We start from the raw sequence: 15,837 nt of genomic DNA, 5'->3' as shown, positions 1-15,837 counted from the left end.
CCTTTTGAACAGAAGACTGACATCCTTAGTTTTGGGTATTTAAAATTGCTCTGTGGCACCAATGTGAAGTATGAGTTGGGAAGAGCTGAGACTGAGAGCAAAGGAACTTAGGTAAGTGTAGCTTTTTCCCTCCTTTTCTAAAAATCTAGGCTAAATAAAATAATGTGATGTACTAGTATATCTGCAATGGAAAATTAAGACAGCCTTAATAGTTGGGAGATGGAAGGGTTAAAAATGATACAATTTAGGAACCAATTGACTATTCAGAGCAGCAAAGGAAGATGTGAAGGACAAATGTTGAGCTTTCAAGGTTAAGTAAATGGCAGAGAGGTGCTTCCATTAACAAACAGGTAAGTCAACAGAGGAAGAGCAGCATGGGCAGATGCATTTGTTTGGGGGAATGTTAAAATAGCAGCAAGGATAGGACCTTGGCACTGAGACATGCAGGAGGCGGTCTGAAGTTGATGATGATTCCTGAGATGCAGCCTGTGAGAGCTCAAGGCTAGGGATGCAAAGAGTCTGATGCAATGGCTTTCAATCATTACTGCAAATCCTTCACAAGTGTGTGAAGAGTATCATAGCCATTGCTACATTACTATATATAAAATTATAATGTACTATATAATGTATTATATATAATATATAATGAATCACATATAATATATAAACATAATATATATGTATCATGTAATATATAATGTATTATATATTATATACAATGTATCATATATAATAATAATATATTATATATAATATGTATAATATGTATCATGTAATATATAATGTATTATATATTATATATAATGTATCATATATATCATATATTATATATAATGTATATATAATATATGATATATTCCATATATAATGCATATATAATATATGATATATTATATATAATGTATCATATATGATATATATAATGTATTATATGTTATGTATAATATATTATATAACATATTATATATCAAATATATATAATACTATATCTATATATACACACACACATACACAAATATATAACAGAAGTGTGTTGTGCAAAGTGATGACAATTAGGATATAGGAGGTAAGAGACCTAACAAAGGACGAAGTGATGCCAAGCGAGATTTTTTTGTCTATGAGGCATGAAAGAACATTGCAGTACATGTGCACAAAAAAGTCCAGCCAGGGACATATATAGTCTTTTTCTTACATGTCACTCTACTGAAATAGTCTTGAATTATTTTGTCTGACACCAGGTGAAGGAAATGCTGTGTTTTCATTGGTAAGCACAATAGGTCTTCTAATGGAGAGTACAGGTTTGTTTTGGAAAGATGGCTTGATGCAAAGCTGGATAAGAGATGATCCCCTCAAAGACACAGAAACAACTGTTGCCAAGCTTTTAAGGAGCAGGAAACAGAGAATGAAGGAGTGAGGATGTGAATTTGTTACCTGGCTCTCAAAAAGTAAAGGAGGAAGAGGAAAAGGAAGTAAGGAAGAGAAAGTCTGGAACCAAGAGAGTTTAATCAAAGTCGAGGGCACTAGAATAGCCAAATGTCATTTTCAAGGATGTGATACATACAGTTGACCCTCCACGTCCTTGGGTTCTGCATCCATAGATTCAGCCAACTGCAGATCAGAAATATTCAGAAAAAAATTATGTCTGTGCTAAACATGTGCAGACATTTTTTTCTTGTCATTATTCCCTAAACAATGCATTGAAACAACTATTTACATGGAATTTGCATTGTATTAGTAAACCTAGAAGATGATTTAAAGTATACAGGAGGATATGTGTAGGTTATAAGCAAATACTACACATCTGTAGATTTTGGTATCCTTGGAAGGTCCTAGAACCAATCACTCATGGGTAGTGAACGATGACTCTACCAATCCTTGTCTATGTTTTTAAAATGAGAATCACATCTTCCATTCTCTCTGGCACCATCTCCATGTCTACTCATACATGCATCATTTAGTGGATGTATTGCAGAATGGGTTAATTAGTTTTATGTGTGGGTCTTTTTAATGGAACCCCGAGACAGGGAATATAAGAACCTGGACTCGCAGGCCAGATGAGGTTATGAGAACATGAGCTGCCTGTAATTGTGAATTGCAATTTGGGGACTAAGACTTGGAATCCTAGAGATCATCTGTTTGCCAAGGTGAGATTTTTGAGAGCCAGGAAGGTTTTCTACCCAATACCTGATACATCCCCAGTGTAACCTTGTAAGTTTTGCAGATAAACCTAGTTTTGTATGATTCGTTACATCCTTCCTATCTCACCTCCAACAATCATCAGACTTTGAAGGTATGCAATTATGCCAGGGACTAAGAATTCCTGGGGTGTCTTTGACCTGTGTTCCAGGATGGGACCTTGGGAAGGTAGAGGTCAAGGTGGATTAATTCAGAGCTGGAGATGTTACAGGTGAAGTCACTTCTAGTCAGAAATGCTTGATGACAACTCATCTTTTACTTTAAAGATAAAATTTCTGAGCATTTCTGGGGTCAAAGAACCTTGCAGCCAAGCTCATGAAAGAGGAAAAATAGAATCCTCTGCAGGCTTTGTTTGCCTTCAGATTTGCTTGAGTTTCATCCAGAAGTCGAAACACAGAGAGTGGGTGGGGTGGAGGGTTCCCAAAGTAGACCTTCCCACCCACTTGTTCATTAGGAGAAATCACCACTTAGCTGTTTTTGTCTCTGCCGCCTACCCTTCCTTGTCCCACGCACTTACATTCAGTCCTGTGCACTGGAAACAGACTTCCACCCTCTCAAGCGCCAAACGCTGCACCTTCTCTTTGCATCACCTCCTGGAGTTGATTGTTTCAGGAAAGCTGCTATAGGAACTGAAGTTATTTGCTTGCTCTGGGTACCTTTTAATTTGGGGTTCTTCCTGCTGTGTCTCAGGTCTGTTTTGTCATATGTCAGTTGGCTGCTCTGATAGAACATTGTCTCCATAAATTGTCACTTTTGCCAGGAATGATGATAAGAAAGTGTTGGCAAGAAAAAAAAAAAAGACCGAAGCACAATCTTTTCTTTTGAAAAGCTTAGGGCAAGCTGCAGATAGGGTGGGACTTACCCCTGCTGTAATTGAGTAAGGACAAGAAACCTAGAAAAATTTCATTTGATAAAATTAGGTGGCTGGGGTCAGTGATATATTCCTGGAAAAAGAAGGCTTGAAGATAAATTGGCATAGAGTAGTTCTTCCCAAAAGTGCTTGCTAGGTTTAGATGTTGTAAAAAATGATGAATATGATGATGATGATGATGATGAAGATGATGATGAAAATGGTGATTTTGTAAGCAGCATCTCTACTGCTGTTTGTATAGCACCGCTAAAAAGGATACTTTCTCATTTTGTTCAACAGACCAGAAAACCCTGTTTTCCATCTCTTATTAGAAGGATAAGATAGATACTTCTTGTGCCCTCGGTTTCTTCTTATGTAAATTGAAACTATAAAAATAATCTACCTTGCAGGATTTTGTGAAGATCAGAAAAAAATTAATTAACATCTGGCCAGAAGTAATTTTCTAACATGTATTACCCTTGTCAGTCTTCACAAAATAGTGGAGGACTTGACCTGATGTTGTGTGAGATACAGTTGATGAAGAATTTAGTTGACAAGGGCTAATGTGTAAGCTTGCATTCATTTGATTCATTAGCAAGGTTAAATAAATTGTGTACTCAGAAGACCAGGGCAGAAAGGTGATGTCTATGATATCTATACATTTTTGTATAGTGCCATGTCATTTAAAAGAAACTTTTCAAAAAAAAATTTTATCTGAAGTTAGTCCGTCCATAAATGTATTGACTTTGTTGGTTTCGTTTGCGTAATTTTTTTTTGCAAAGAAGGAGGAATGATGGTTTCATCAACTGGAGACTGAAAATAAAAATACCTCATAATAATAGTACTCAGGGGAGTACACACCTTTTGGAGTCTCACTGTTTGTGTTTGAGGCATACCCTCATATGAACCAGAAAGAGTTCCCAAATACCCCATCACAACTCCATATTTCAGGTGGCCTTGAATGAGCAGGGCTGAGTCATTGGGGAACAAGAATAAACTCTGGTGATCCAACAAATTCAATTCATTTGACCTTTATTAAGCCTCTCCTAAGTGAAAGGCATGCTGCTGTGTGGTTCAGGGAACTCAGAAATGAGAAGGGTGTTTGGTGTGATTTGCTGCAGTGAACCTGTGGGGGTAAAGAGAAATTATTCAAGCCTAAAGAGTGTAACTATTAATTGTTTTTTAGTCTCCTCGTGATAGCTAACAAGTATTGTTGGTACTTGGTGTGCCAGTGCCTATGCTAAGAAGCACTTTACATTCATTATCTCGGTGGTTCCCAAATGCCGATCCACAGACTCATTGGATTCTGTAATGACATTTTCAACAGACTGCAGCTAAATGAGAAAATTAAGGGCAATTTAGTGAAAGTTTTAATAGACTTAAATTTAATCAATTTGAAGGACTGTCCTTTATTTTCAGGTTATGTCCTTTTTTTTGCATTTTGGTGTAAAATGCTGTTTCTTTTATTAAATGCTGATTATAGTAGACAGTGTATATGAGTTTATGTGTGTATGTATGAATGTACTACCTTGGCAAGAAATTTAAAAGCTGTTAATTTTCATGCAATCTCTTTACCGTTTTTAAACTTTTCTTGGAGCTGTCCATGTAATTGAGGGCTATGGGACAAGAAGTCTGAGAATCATTATAGTTCTGTAAGGGTGCTACCATTGGCCCCATTTTACAGATGAAAAAAACGAAGGCTCGGAAAGGTTAGCTCACATGCTCATGTTCCCAATAGATTGCAAGTAGCAGAGCTTGAATTTAAATGAGTTTGTGTGTTTCTGTAGATGCAGAATGCCTTCATGATGGGCATATGGCTGCTTTTGCTGCAATGAATAGGCTCCCTAGCCTGTCCCTGGCCATGGATGTGGGCCATGCAACCATTTTCAGAGTCCTGGGACTCTTTGGGCCTTTCTTTGGTGTGCAGACTGGAATCCACAATAGCTTTAGACATTCATGGTGTTTCCTAGGAGCTCGTTTGTAGCAGTTCTGTTCCTCTACTTGCAGAAATGCAGGAGTTAAGAAGAGCCTAGCTTTGTGTCACTTCCCTCTGCCCCTGAGTCCTGTGTTTCTGTTCACCCTCAAAAATGTGAGCAGTATAGGTATCTGTAAAGGTAAATGCAGACATCCTGCCGAGTGGCTTACAGCAGAACCTCCTGTTGGGGGAAGAACTGGGTTGAAAGATCCCATTTTCCAAGCTTGCACTCCATGGGAGCCCTAGTCAGTAGCCAGTGAGATGATAGGAGAAGAGACAAGGCTCAATGGTCAAGGGAGAAGACACTGTCTGTACCTGCTGAGCTTTCTCTTCATTGTGCCTGCAGGGAAGAGGGAAGGCAGTTTGGGCCATGGCTTGTAGGAACAAAAAAAGGACAAACTCATTTTCCACATCTGCTTTATATGTGAGGCTTGGTGTAAAGACAAACTACCTCACCCTGTGAGATGGGTAATTGAGAATCAGACATACCTGGGTTTGCAAATCAGTTGCATCCCTTGTCTTCTCCAGAAACGTATGCAGGTTTCCAACCTGGCAGTCCGTTTCTCAGCAGCCTTGGCACTCGAGGAAGGGGTAGGATGAAGATGTGGGTATTTTTATTTTGATTTCTGACGAGATAAGCAGAAAACATTGTCCCTAAGAAGTTATGCTGTAAAGGGATACGAGATTCTGGGTTACTGAAATCCTCTATGGACACTAAGGTGCTATGTAGCTTAGTCCATTCCCTTTTTTGTTGTGGATGTTAATCATCCAGAATATTGCAACTCAGTAGTGGCTTTAAGCAGGTTTTCATGTACTAGCCAGGGAAAGTTACCACCATTAGGAAAAAATTATTCTTTAGGAACATGTAGCCTGGGGTCTTTATAATAACAACAGTCATAGTGGTAGTTGTAGTAGCAATGATAATAATATAACTGTTTCATTTTATTATAAAAGTAATACACAGACACATTCTTATTGTGAAAATCTAAGCAACATAAATCTGTACAGAGTAAAAATTGAAATCCCCCCAATAGCCCCTCCTCTATTACCCTAGATTCAAAAGCATTTATTGGATTGACTTATGTCTTTCCGGGCCCTTTTGTATGCATTTCACATGACTGCATGTATGCCTATTTTATGCACATGCATATGCACATACTTCTGTGGATGTTTATATGCATGCACACACATATTTTTAAAGAATTGTGGAGTTTTGCTGTTGGTTTTGGTTTGATTTTTCACATGTGAAATTTTATTATATATATCCTGAAACTACTTACAGAACTTTCTTAGAGATTTTTCCAAGGAAAGACACACAGAAGCCCCTCATTCTTTTTAACTGGTGCATTGCATGCATGTGCTATACCTTGTTTTATTTATCCCCTATTGCTGTTTATTACATTTGACCCTTCAACAACATGGGGGTTACAGGCATCAACCCACCACAAAGCAGAAAATTTGTGTATAGCTCTTTTTTTTTTTTTTTTTGAGACAGACTCACTGTGTTGCCCAGGCTGGAGTGCAGTAGCATGATCTCAGCCTACTACAACCTCCGCCTCCTGGGTTCAAGTGATTCTCATGCCTCAGCCTCCCAAGTAGCTGGGGCTACCGATGTGTGCCACTGTGCCTGAGGGCTAATTTTTGTATGTTTGGTTGACACAGGGTTTCACCATCTTGGCCAGTCTCATCTGGAACTCCTGTCCTTAAGTGATCCACCCGCCTTGGCCTCCCAAAGTGCCGGGATTACAGACGTGAGCCAACATGCCCAGTCCAAAATTTGTGTGTAACTTTTGATTTCCCCAAAACTATGATTAGCCCACTATTGACTTGAAGCCAACAGTGGATTAAAACATATTTTGTATGTTATATGCATTATATATGTATTCCTACAATAAAGTAAGCTAGGGTAAAGAAAATATTAAGAAAATCATAAGGAAGAGAAGGCATATTTACTATTGACTAAGTAGAAGTGGATCATGATAAATGTCTTCATCCTCGTCATTTTACATGAGGTAGGCTGAGGAGAAGGAGGAGGACGAGGAAGATAAGGGTTTGGTCTTGCTGTCTCTGGGTCTCTCAGGTGGCAGAGAATTTGCGCATATGTGGTTCTGTATAGTTCAAATCTGTCTTGTACGTGGGTCAACTCTATTTGCTTTTACAAGCAATGCTGGAGTGAATATCCTGGTTTATGTGTCATGTATCTAGCTCAAGTATTTCAGCAGGACAGATATCTAGAATTAGAATAGTTACTTTGAAAGATGTGCATATTTTAGATTTTGATAGTGAGCACCAAAATATTAATATCATCTCCAGGACTACCAGTTTTGATTCCCACCATCTGTGTTTCAGGTTACCCATTTCTCCAGAGTGATGTGAAATCTATATATTATTGGTAGGCATTTTATTCATTTAATTATTTGATTTTATTTGTTAACTATGTCAGTCTTTTAGGCAAAAGATGGCCATAAAGTGTTCTAAAGTACCAATGTAATTTTGAAAAGCGCATTTGTAGTGGGAGCTAGTTGTGAACTGGGTGTTGCCTGCATTTGTATTTCTGCTCTTGCAAACATGGTTTATTTTTAGTCCTGGACTCACTGACAACCCACACCCAGGCTAGAAAGCTAGAGGAGTTTGAGGGTCCTTTACACAGAAGCAGGCTCTAATCTCGATCCTGTCATTACATGCAAAGCAATTGCTGCTGAATGGTTGGAATTGGTTCTGCCTGGGACAAAGCCCTTTACTCTGAAAAAGGAGCGCTGTTCTCATTTGAGCGCTGCCAAAATCCTGGACCCTCTGACTTAGTGTGGAGTGATCGTGTTTTGCCTAGAGAAACTGTGTCTGAGAAATGGAGCTTCTGCAAAATACAGCTCAGAGGGACCATCGGGGCTGAGACATTCTAGAGGCCAACAGGCCAGCTTAATGTCTACATTAGAAGTGCCAAACTTCTCACCGCTACCCCTAGTAGATTGACCCAAGAGAACTCCAGAATTCATGTAGACATGCTTCTCAGTTTACAGTGGGGTATGTCCTGATAAACCCTTTGTAAGTTGAAAATATCATAAGTAGAAAGTATGTTTTCGACATAGGATATTTTCACCTTACCATGGATTTATCCAGATGTGACCCCATCGCAAGTCGGAGACCATCTGTATTAAACAAAGTTGAGGCTTAGGCAATAAGATTGGAAGGAGCAGGATGCAAGGGGGGCTTTCTTGAAGCTGAAACTGCATTTTTTTCAGAGCAAGTGCACTTTTTAGGTAGATTTCACTGCTGTCTGCCTTACCCTGGTTTCCCTAATTCCCTGATCTTGATCTTGCCTATTATGCTTCCCACAGCACTCACCACCATCTATTGTACTGTACTTATTTCTTCTCTGTATTATTTACTTTCTGCCACCCCTCCCCCACCCACTAGAATGTAAACTGTCTAATGTCAGGGACCTTTGTTTGTCCGGCCCCACCGATGCAGACCTGGGGGCTAGAACAGTGCGTGGAATGAGATCAGCACTAACTAAATATGATTCAGGTGTTCGAACAAGTCAGTGACTCAAAGTGCTTTTGATACAGATAAATAATAAAGTTTTCTAAAGATATTTTCATGCTCATTTTAATGAAGATGGAGACTATATTGTCCCCCACATTAAATTTGGAAGTGAAAGTAAAATATTTCTAAGTTACACCTTGACATTGCCACTGAGCTAACCCCAGTATAGATGATTACATTGAAGTTCAAGTCCTTCTTTCTGTCGAACTGGAGTCTTTCTTGCTCTGAGGTATGGCAACTCTTATAGAAGGTATTTTTTTTTTTAGTGGAATGTCTGCTATGTTAACAGCCTTGGGAAGTTATAATAAATAATTATGAAAATGAGAAAAGAAAAAAATGGTTTCCATTCTTCTTTTAAATTGCCGGCAAAGTTGGGGGAAGAAAAAAAGTTACAATATTATTTTATGAGTCAAATTAAAACTTGGGTAGTTGCCTTCTGCCTAAGGAAGTTTCATTTCAAGATGACATTATTTATTGCCAATTTTCCTGCACTTTTTCAGCTTCCTGTGGGGTATGTATAACCATTCCATTAAGCGTCCTTGTAGCTTAAATGCAGGCAGGGTGGCCCTTGAATGCATATTAACCCATGTGACGCTGAATGCCCAGAAATTTTTTTTATGGAGAGATAAGGGTATTTTCTTTCCCCACTTCTCCCATTTATTGATGTTGGAGAATCATGCCAGAGCTAGTGGCCTTGACATGGCTCTTTCTCAGTCTCTGTTGAGATGGAATTCAAATTTGCTATCCCCAGATGCTGTTTAAAAGGCTGGCAAAGTGTTGTCATCAAGTGAGCAATGGTTGTGGATATGATGCTACCATTTGATTTGGGGTCATTGGATGCCCTATTCCTGATTAAGGAGCACTGATGTTATCAATGGGAAAGTGTTCCTCTGGGCTCCTTAATATAGTTGCAGTGTTTATGGGGAGGGGTCTTGTCCCCGTGTGTGATTGTGTTTGCATGCACTGGTGGAGAGATGTTCAGGTTTAGTTATCCAGAGAACAGAGCCTGACTCCAAATAATTTTGATGTGGATTTAGGTCTCGTTCTCATTGTTGTACTTTGCAGATCTTCAGTGTGTCTGACTGTGAAAACTGAAGTTTAAGGGAAAGGCTGAGCTGTTATTGCAGGATAGATCTGTGGGGATCTAATCACCACTGAGGGGTTCCAACTTTGGGGAGAAAACGGACTGGAAAATCTGTATTGCCTCAGCGCAGCCAAGAGCATTTATTGGGTCTTTACATAATGTATTTGTTTTTCATTAAACCATTCAGATAAAGTCTTATTAAAGTGCCATGTATTATTTATCATGTTTCTTATGAAAATGAACTGAAGGAAAAAATTCTCTCCTCTTCTTGGGGTATTTACAGGCTTTTCCAATGCCAGCAAGAGAAAAAAAAAAAAAAAGGAAAGCAGTGCAAACACGTCAGTACATCAGATTGCTTGAGGCAACAGTAAAGAATGGGAAAGGGAGAGTGAGGATTAGAATGGTTGGCCTTTTATTCCATCTGTGTTCTGTGGAGTGACTTTCTCTTTAGTTTTGTGAATGCAAAAATAAATAAATAAAGGCAGGTAGGAAGTAAGAGAAGAAAAGAGGGAATTCTTGTATTTGTTAATAGAAGCTTGTCCCATGAATGTGACTTCTGATGCAACGTACAGCAAACATTTTTCAAACTAACCACTGCCAGCACCCCCCAATAAAAGCAGTACAGAATACCAGCCTCTACTTTCCCAATCCCTTGGATGAACTTCTGCCTAGGGCTAAAGGGTTAAACATGCTACTGTGTCCCTGATAAATTGATGGGATGTGTGAGCCCCAGAGAGGTTGGAGGCACTGGTTTTGCAAGATGAAAAGTAGAAAGAAACAGCGGGTTGGGGCCTAGTGTTAGGCAGAGTGAAGACTTTATAGTTATTTCAAACAGAGTGACAACAAAAAATAGAGCCGTGGGATAATTAGTTCTCTTTTCTTCAGAAAGCATTTTGATGAGCCTGCAAAGTGAGTTGTGCCTTGCGAGCTGATGGCTGGGTTCAGAGCCTTCGTTTGGGTGAGGATGTCGGGGTGAGCCCTGAGGAGGAGGGGACATTTGGGATGTCCCTGGTGGCCAGTTCCAGGGTTCTGCCCCAAATATTCTTTTGTGAGAGAGCCCCCATCCCCTCTCAGGTACGGTTCCGTCCTGCTGGTCAGTGAGAAGCTGTAAGCAAGGTTTCTTTCAGAAAGCCCAACGATCAAAAAAGCTGCTGTTTAGACAGCTGATCTCTTGGTCTGAAAACAAACAAAAAAAAGAAAATCCAATCACTGGGTCAAGATCTATATTAAAAGAAATATGGCTACTATTTCTGATCACGATTTTATTGCTGCCAAGAATGCAAGGATGTGCTTTTTTTTTTTCCTGTGCGGACCAAGGACGAGTTAGAGTCTTAATATTTTCTTTTGATTTGCAGATCACATCCTATTTTATTGCATAAAGACTAACGAAATCTACTAATGAATAATGATTACTTCATAAAATAAAGGGGAGGGGAGACCCGCTTGCAAGAGCAGAATGTTAATTTGGCCAAGGAGGGCTGGACAGGCAAGAATAAAAAAATAAATAAACCATTGTAATTTGTTGCCTGCAGCCGACGGAGTAATCTCTTATCAGACACGGACTTCCCTACCCTGTGCATTTATAATTTGAGAGGAGCGGGTGTTCTGGGCTGGAAGAAGCCCCCTTCCAGTCGCCCCGAGCTGGCACGTTAGTCCAACAGGCTTGATTTCCACGCCAGCCTGGGCAGTTGCTCTCATTGAACAGCTCAGGGGCTGGTTCACTGTGCTCGGGGCTGCCTGCCCAACCAAGGCGAGGCACAGAGCGAAAGCTGCGCCCCAAACGCCCGGGGGTGCATCGGCGCTTCGGTGCTCTGCTGGGGGGCGCAGAAACCTCCTCCCCTCCCTCAGCCCCCAAGCTCCCTCCTGCCCCCAGCCCCTAACGTCTCAGCACTCCACCTCCTGAGGAGGGGAAATCCCTTTTCTGTGTTTATTTGGCAAGGAATCGGGCAAAAGCACCGCCACCACCATCTACCACTGTGGGTCCCAGCTGGGCCATCGTGCTAATTGTCCAGCTCGCCTGATGCCGGGCACGCGGGGCGCTCGCTCGCCTGCTCACCCGGAGAGGGTTTTAGCAGACCCAATTTAAATTTTGGTGAGGGTTTTTTTTTTAAACAAAAACTAATAAATAATTTTTTTAAAAAAGCAAAGGGGAGGGAAGGAAAAAAAATCTTTCCCCTGGACCCATTTGACAAATGAGGAGACAGACAGCATCAGGACCAACGGAGTGAGGTTCAGTGTGAGTCAAAACCTCTCTTCCTCTCTCTCTCTCTCTCTCTCTCTCTCCCCCCCCTCCCTCTCTCTCCCTCTCTACCTCCATCCCACCCTTTCCTCCCCTCCCTCCCTCGCGCTATCCTTGCCCCCCTCCCATTCAGCCTCTTCGGGAGGGCAGCGCACCCCCTGCACCTTTCAGAGAACTTCCCTCTGCCCGTTCTCGTGTCACCTTCACAGGGGCATGGGGTGGGGGGCTCCTTCCACTTTCTGGGTGATCAAAAAGCAGGCCCAACAACCCGGAAAAGCCAGACGACCGCGCGAAGGGAACCAACTAGTTTCCAGGTCCCCGCAAGTGTTTTAGTTGGAGACAGAGGAACGCCGGGATCTAGCACATCCCCAGGCAGGGAGAGCCAGGGAGGAGGGACCGGCGGGGTGCGGTGGGGGGAGGGAGGAAGAGAGAGGGGGAGAGAGACAGAGAGAGAGACAGAAAGAGAGAGAGAGAGAGCGCGAGCCACCGGTCGTTGACTTAGATAACCAGCAAAATTAAAAAGAAAAAAAAAATTGTAGCGCCCAGGCAGAGAGCAACGTGATTGCATGCGAGCGTCCCCACTCGGGCTCGGCGGGCGCCAGAGAGACATGATGCAGCATCCTCTGACGGGGGCCACCTGCGTGGCGCTCCCCAACGTGGGGATGTGTCCCCAGCTTTCGTGTGCCTTGACTTTTATGTACTTACAGCAGGTAAGGCGCGCGTCTGCCCTCGGTGGCTGCTTTCCCGGGGCTCGGCCAGATGGGTCCCCGTGCGTACTGGGCTGCGCTTCGGTGCCTTACAGAGGTTCTGAGGAGGGGGCTCCCGCGTTGCGATGGAAAGGGTGGATGAAAGCCTCCCGCTCTCTGTGGAGCCCGGGCACCTCGCGCTGAGATGTTTCTGCACCTGTCTGAATACTTTAAAACCGCCTGATGCCTAGCCTGGGTACCGGGAGTTTGAAATGGAAAACTGCCTTTTCCTTGCTACCATCTTCCTTGTGTCAGTGCCTTTCTTGGTGATCTGAGTCTAAGACCCCTTTGATGCTAAGAGTTTGAATCTTTGTGGAGGCATTCCGGTGCCAGTAGTGTTAATTCAGCTGATTTAATAGAGAGTGGAAAGGAAAAGTGTGTGGTGTGTGTGTGTGTGTGTGTGTGTTTTCCTAAGTTTGTGTGGTGCTATATTCGGTCCGCATGGGATTGGAGCATTTGAATTTCTGGAGTGTGTCAGCCCCAGTCTGCCTTCAAACTCACTGGCAATGCTGTGATGAAGGTGAGCTGTTTAGGATGTTGTCTTTGTTGGCATGTGTAAGGGTGTTTTTGTGTGTGTGTGTGTGTGGGGGGGGTTCTCCCTTTCACTTCTCCTTAGTGGTCTTGCTGAGGGAGTCTGTGTTTGCTTTGTTTTCCATTCATTATACACATTTCAGTCTTTTGACACCTTACTCCCTGTCTTTCTCAGGGTGTTTCCTTGGGACCCTCTCTGCTCTGTCATTCTTTCTTTATTGGAAGGGTTGCTTCCTGAGTTGGTCCCTGGGCTTGGGAAATAGCTCAACACTGCCCTTGTAAGGTGACAGGCCAGCTCTCTGTCATTGGGCAGGGGCTGTGGATGTGAACTGAAGGGCTAGAAGGGGTTTTGTCATGCAAATGAAAATTCTTTCCTCCTCCCAGGATCTCCATCCTATTCTATGAAGGTTTACAGTGGTTATACTCATTTTATCTGTTTTTCCATGGACTCACTTCAAGAGTACCATTTGTTAACATGAGTGTGTGAACAGAACTTCCTTTGCAAGAGTTGAGAGTGGCCCTCTTCCCCAAGACCCTCAATTTCAACCTGTGTTAAAGGAATATATGTTTTTATAAAATGTCAGGATTCTGTTTTGAACAGTTGGGTGATTTTCTATCAAGTTGGTTGCCTCCAGAAAATATTTCTTAGATGTATTTTCTGTTGCACGTCTTTTTGAGAACAGTCTTAAAAAAACCTTGTGAACAAATTTGTTCTTTTCAATATTATTTTATTACATTCATTATTGAGTAAATCATGCCAGAAAATATTTCCCAAGGGAATATTGATAACGTATTTTATGCTTCATCTTCCACAATTTCTGTGCCTTTGCTGTGGGTGTGTGTGTAAATGTGTATGTGTGTGTGCATTTTATACCAGTTATTTCCACCAGAAGAAAATTGTAATGAGCATTTCTATAGATGCTAAGCCTCAGTTGGATTTATCAAATTATTACTGAGTTGATCTTTTGCCTTTTACATTTACTTCTTTCATGTTATTTATTAATCAATTTGAATATCATTTACCTGGCAAGTAGAATGCTATAGGTACTCAATGTTCTCTGTTCCTTTGTGTGGTGGTGTTGGTATTTTTTTTTTTTTTTAAAAAAACATGGATTTCAAAAATCCATGTTTCTGCCTTCTAAATTATTAAATTGGCTTACTCATTTGGGCACAACTTAGGAAAGAAGATAGTGACTTTGAGGGAGAGGTTATTCTTGCCATGAGAAGAACAAACATATAAGATAAACACAAAGGTTCTCAGCATCTTCCAGGCAGTCTCTCCCACGAGGAAAAACACCCCTGCTCTGGAAAGGGGAGGCTTGAAGAAAACATTGGCAGCCACAACAAATATTTAGAAGTGACTAAATCAGCATCATGGTTCCATATGAAGATAGATGGAGGATGGATTTTGAAATGTGCTTTGGAATGCATCTCCCCCTCCCCTGAAAGGACTTGCAGTGCTATCTGTGAAAGTGTTTATAATGTGATACTATGACATAATGTGGGAATGGTGTGCGTGTGCGTGTGTGTGTGTGTGTGTGTGTGGGCATTTTCTCTGAGCTACTCTAAATGCCTGAAGTGTAATAAAGGCAGTCATTTATTTTTGCCTGTCTCATTCAGAATTAGGTTTTCTAGCCCTTCCTGGAAGCTCACCGCTAGGGTGGAAGTGATATACCTGGAGTCATCTCTCCTGGCCATTACTGTCATGATAGTTTGTTTAAAAGTCGCAAGTCACTTATTTTATTTAGCAATCCAGACAATCGGCTGATTAAGAGTGTGAAATAGTTTAATCTCCGCATACTACTTATCGATATGATTTATGTCTCTTGTACCCAGACACCACTACTATATTTTTTATCTGCCTTTAATCTGTAGCTATTATTGGATCTCTAGCTAATTTTGGTGAACAGAAGGCTAATCTTTGATCTCAAAGTAAATTGATCAAATGGATGAATCAGGCAACATTTATGATGTGACACCTTCACTGAAAACAATTTTATTTTATAATTGTTTAGAAATAAACATAATTCAGAAGTCTTCATCACTGAGATCAGCAATCACATAAGAAAATAATCAACCCACATTGATCTCATTTTGGTGCATTTATCATTTTGTTTTATATATCCACAAACTCTGATCAGGGGCCATCGAGTCTTCCCTGAAGTATAATTTCTGGAATGCAGTTTCATATGGTTATTTCTTATCCGACAGCTAAGGAAAATGACTTCATCAAATGCTTTCTTTGTCTCAGCATGAACATCCAACCTTTCCTCCTAAATTATCCCAGATTTATCCATAAGACAACTCATAAAAACAAAAATCAATCGGGGTGCCTCAGCATCGGAGTCTACTCTGAATGGCCAAGTGTAAGTGACAACATGTCACTTTTGCCATGAATAATTTATTTCTTTAGGCCAATGAAGAGGCAACTATGATGTTTACATTATTTGACTTACCCTGTTTCACTTATTTATATGTCCCAATAACTTTTATCTAGATAAGTGTTTACTTACAGCTATGATTTCTTTTGTTTTCTCCTCCTCCTCTTTTTTCCTCCACATCCGAGATGTTACTACAGTTTAGAGCTGCAAGGTGGGATAATGCTAAATAGTCCTTTTGGCGTCTAGATATCGGACCCAGTGATATACTCACATAGGAACACACAGATGTGTA

At 41.0% G+C, this 15,837-nt stretch overlaps 1 protein-coding gene and 1 long non-coding RNA gene across 32 annotated transcripts in view; one reads left to right on the top strand and one right to left on the bottom strand.

Annotated features, from left to right (window-relative positions):
• The window catches only part of LOC134732521 (uncharacterized), a 28,252-nt gene extending 15,127 nt beyond the window's left edge, over positions 1–13,125 (bottom strand). The window contains exons 1-2 of one of the 2 annotated variants that reach the window (XR_010115794.1): positions 12,593–13,125; positions 5,511–10,824 (exon numbers count right to left, since the gene is read on the bottom strand). This is a non-coding gene — a long non-coding RNA (uncharacterized lncRNA). Of the gene's footprint in view, positions 1–5,510; positions 11,876–12,592 lie in introns of those variants that run through there. The other variant, XR_010115793.1, reaches the window with a different exon arrangement.
• RBFOX1 (RNA binding fox-1 homolog 1) overlaps positions 1–15,837 on the top strand; it is a 2,507,416-nt gene that overhangs the window by 2,082,867 nt on the left and 408,712 nt on the right. For 2 of the 30 annotated variants that reach the window (XM_055240505.2, XM_055240473.2), the window contains exon 1: positions 11,942–12,597. The exons of 21 other annotated variants lie outside the window; for them this stretch is intronic. In XM_055240505.2, the coding sequence (XP_055096480.1) occupies positions 12,454–12,597 (144 nt within the window). In that variant the 5' untranslated portion in view covers positions 11,942–12,453. Of the gene's footprint in view, positions 1–11,937; positions 12,598–13,130; positions 13,154–15,837 lie in introns of those variants that run through there. 7 more of the 30 variants (XM_055240494.2, XM_055240484.2, XM_055240496.2 and 4 more) reach the window with 5 other exon arrangements.

Source organism: Symphalangus syndactylus, chromosome 14, assembly GCF_028878055.3.
Source record: "Symphalangus syndactylus isolate Jambi chromosome 14, NHGRI_mSymSyn1-v2.1_pri, whole genome shotgun sequence".
In the NCBI taxonomy this organism is placed as follows: Eukaryota; Metazoa; Chordata; class Mammalia; order Primates; family Hylobatidae; genus Symphalangus; species Symphalangus syndactylus.
This window is presented reverse-complemented; position numbering and strand designations above follow the sequence as displayed.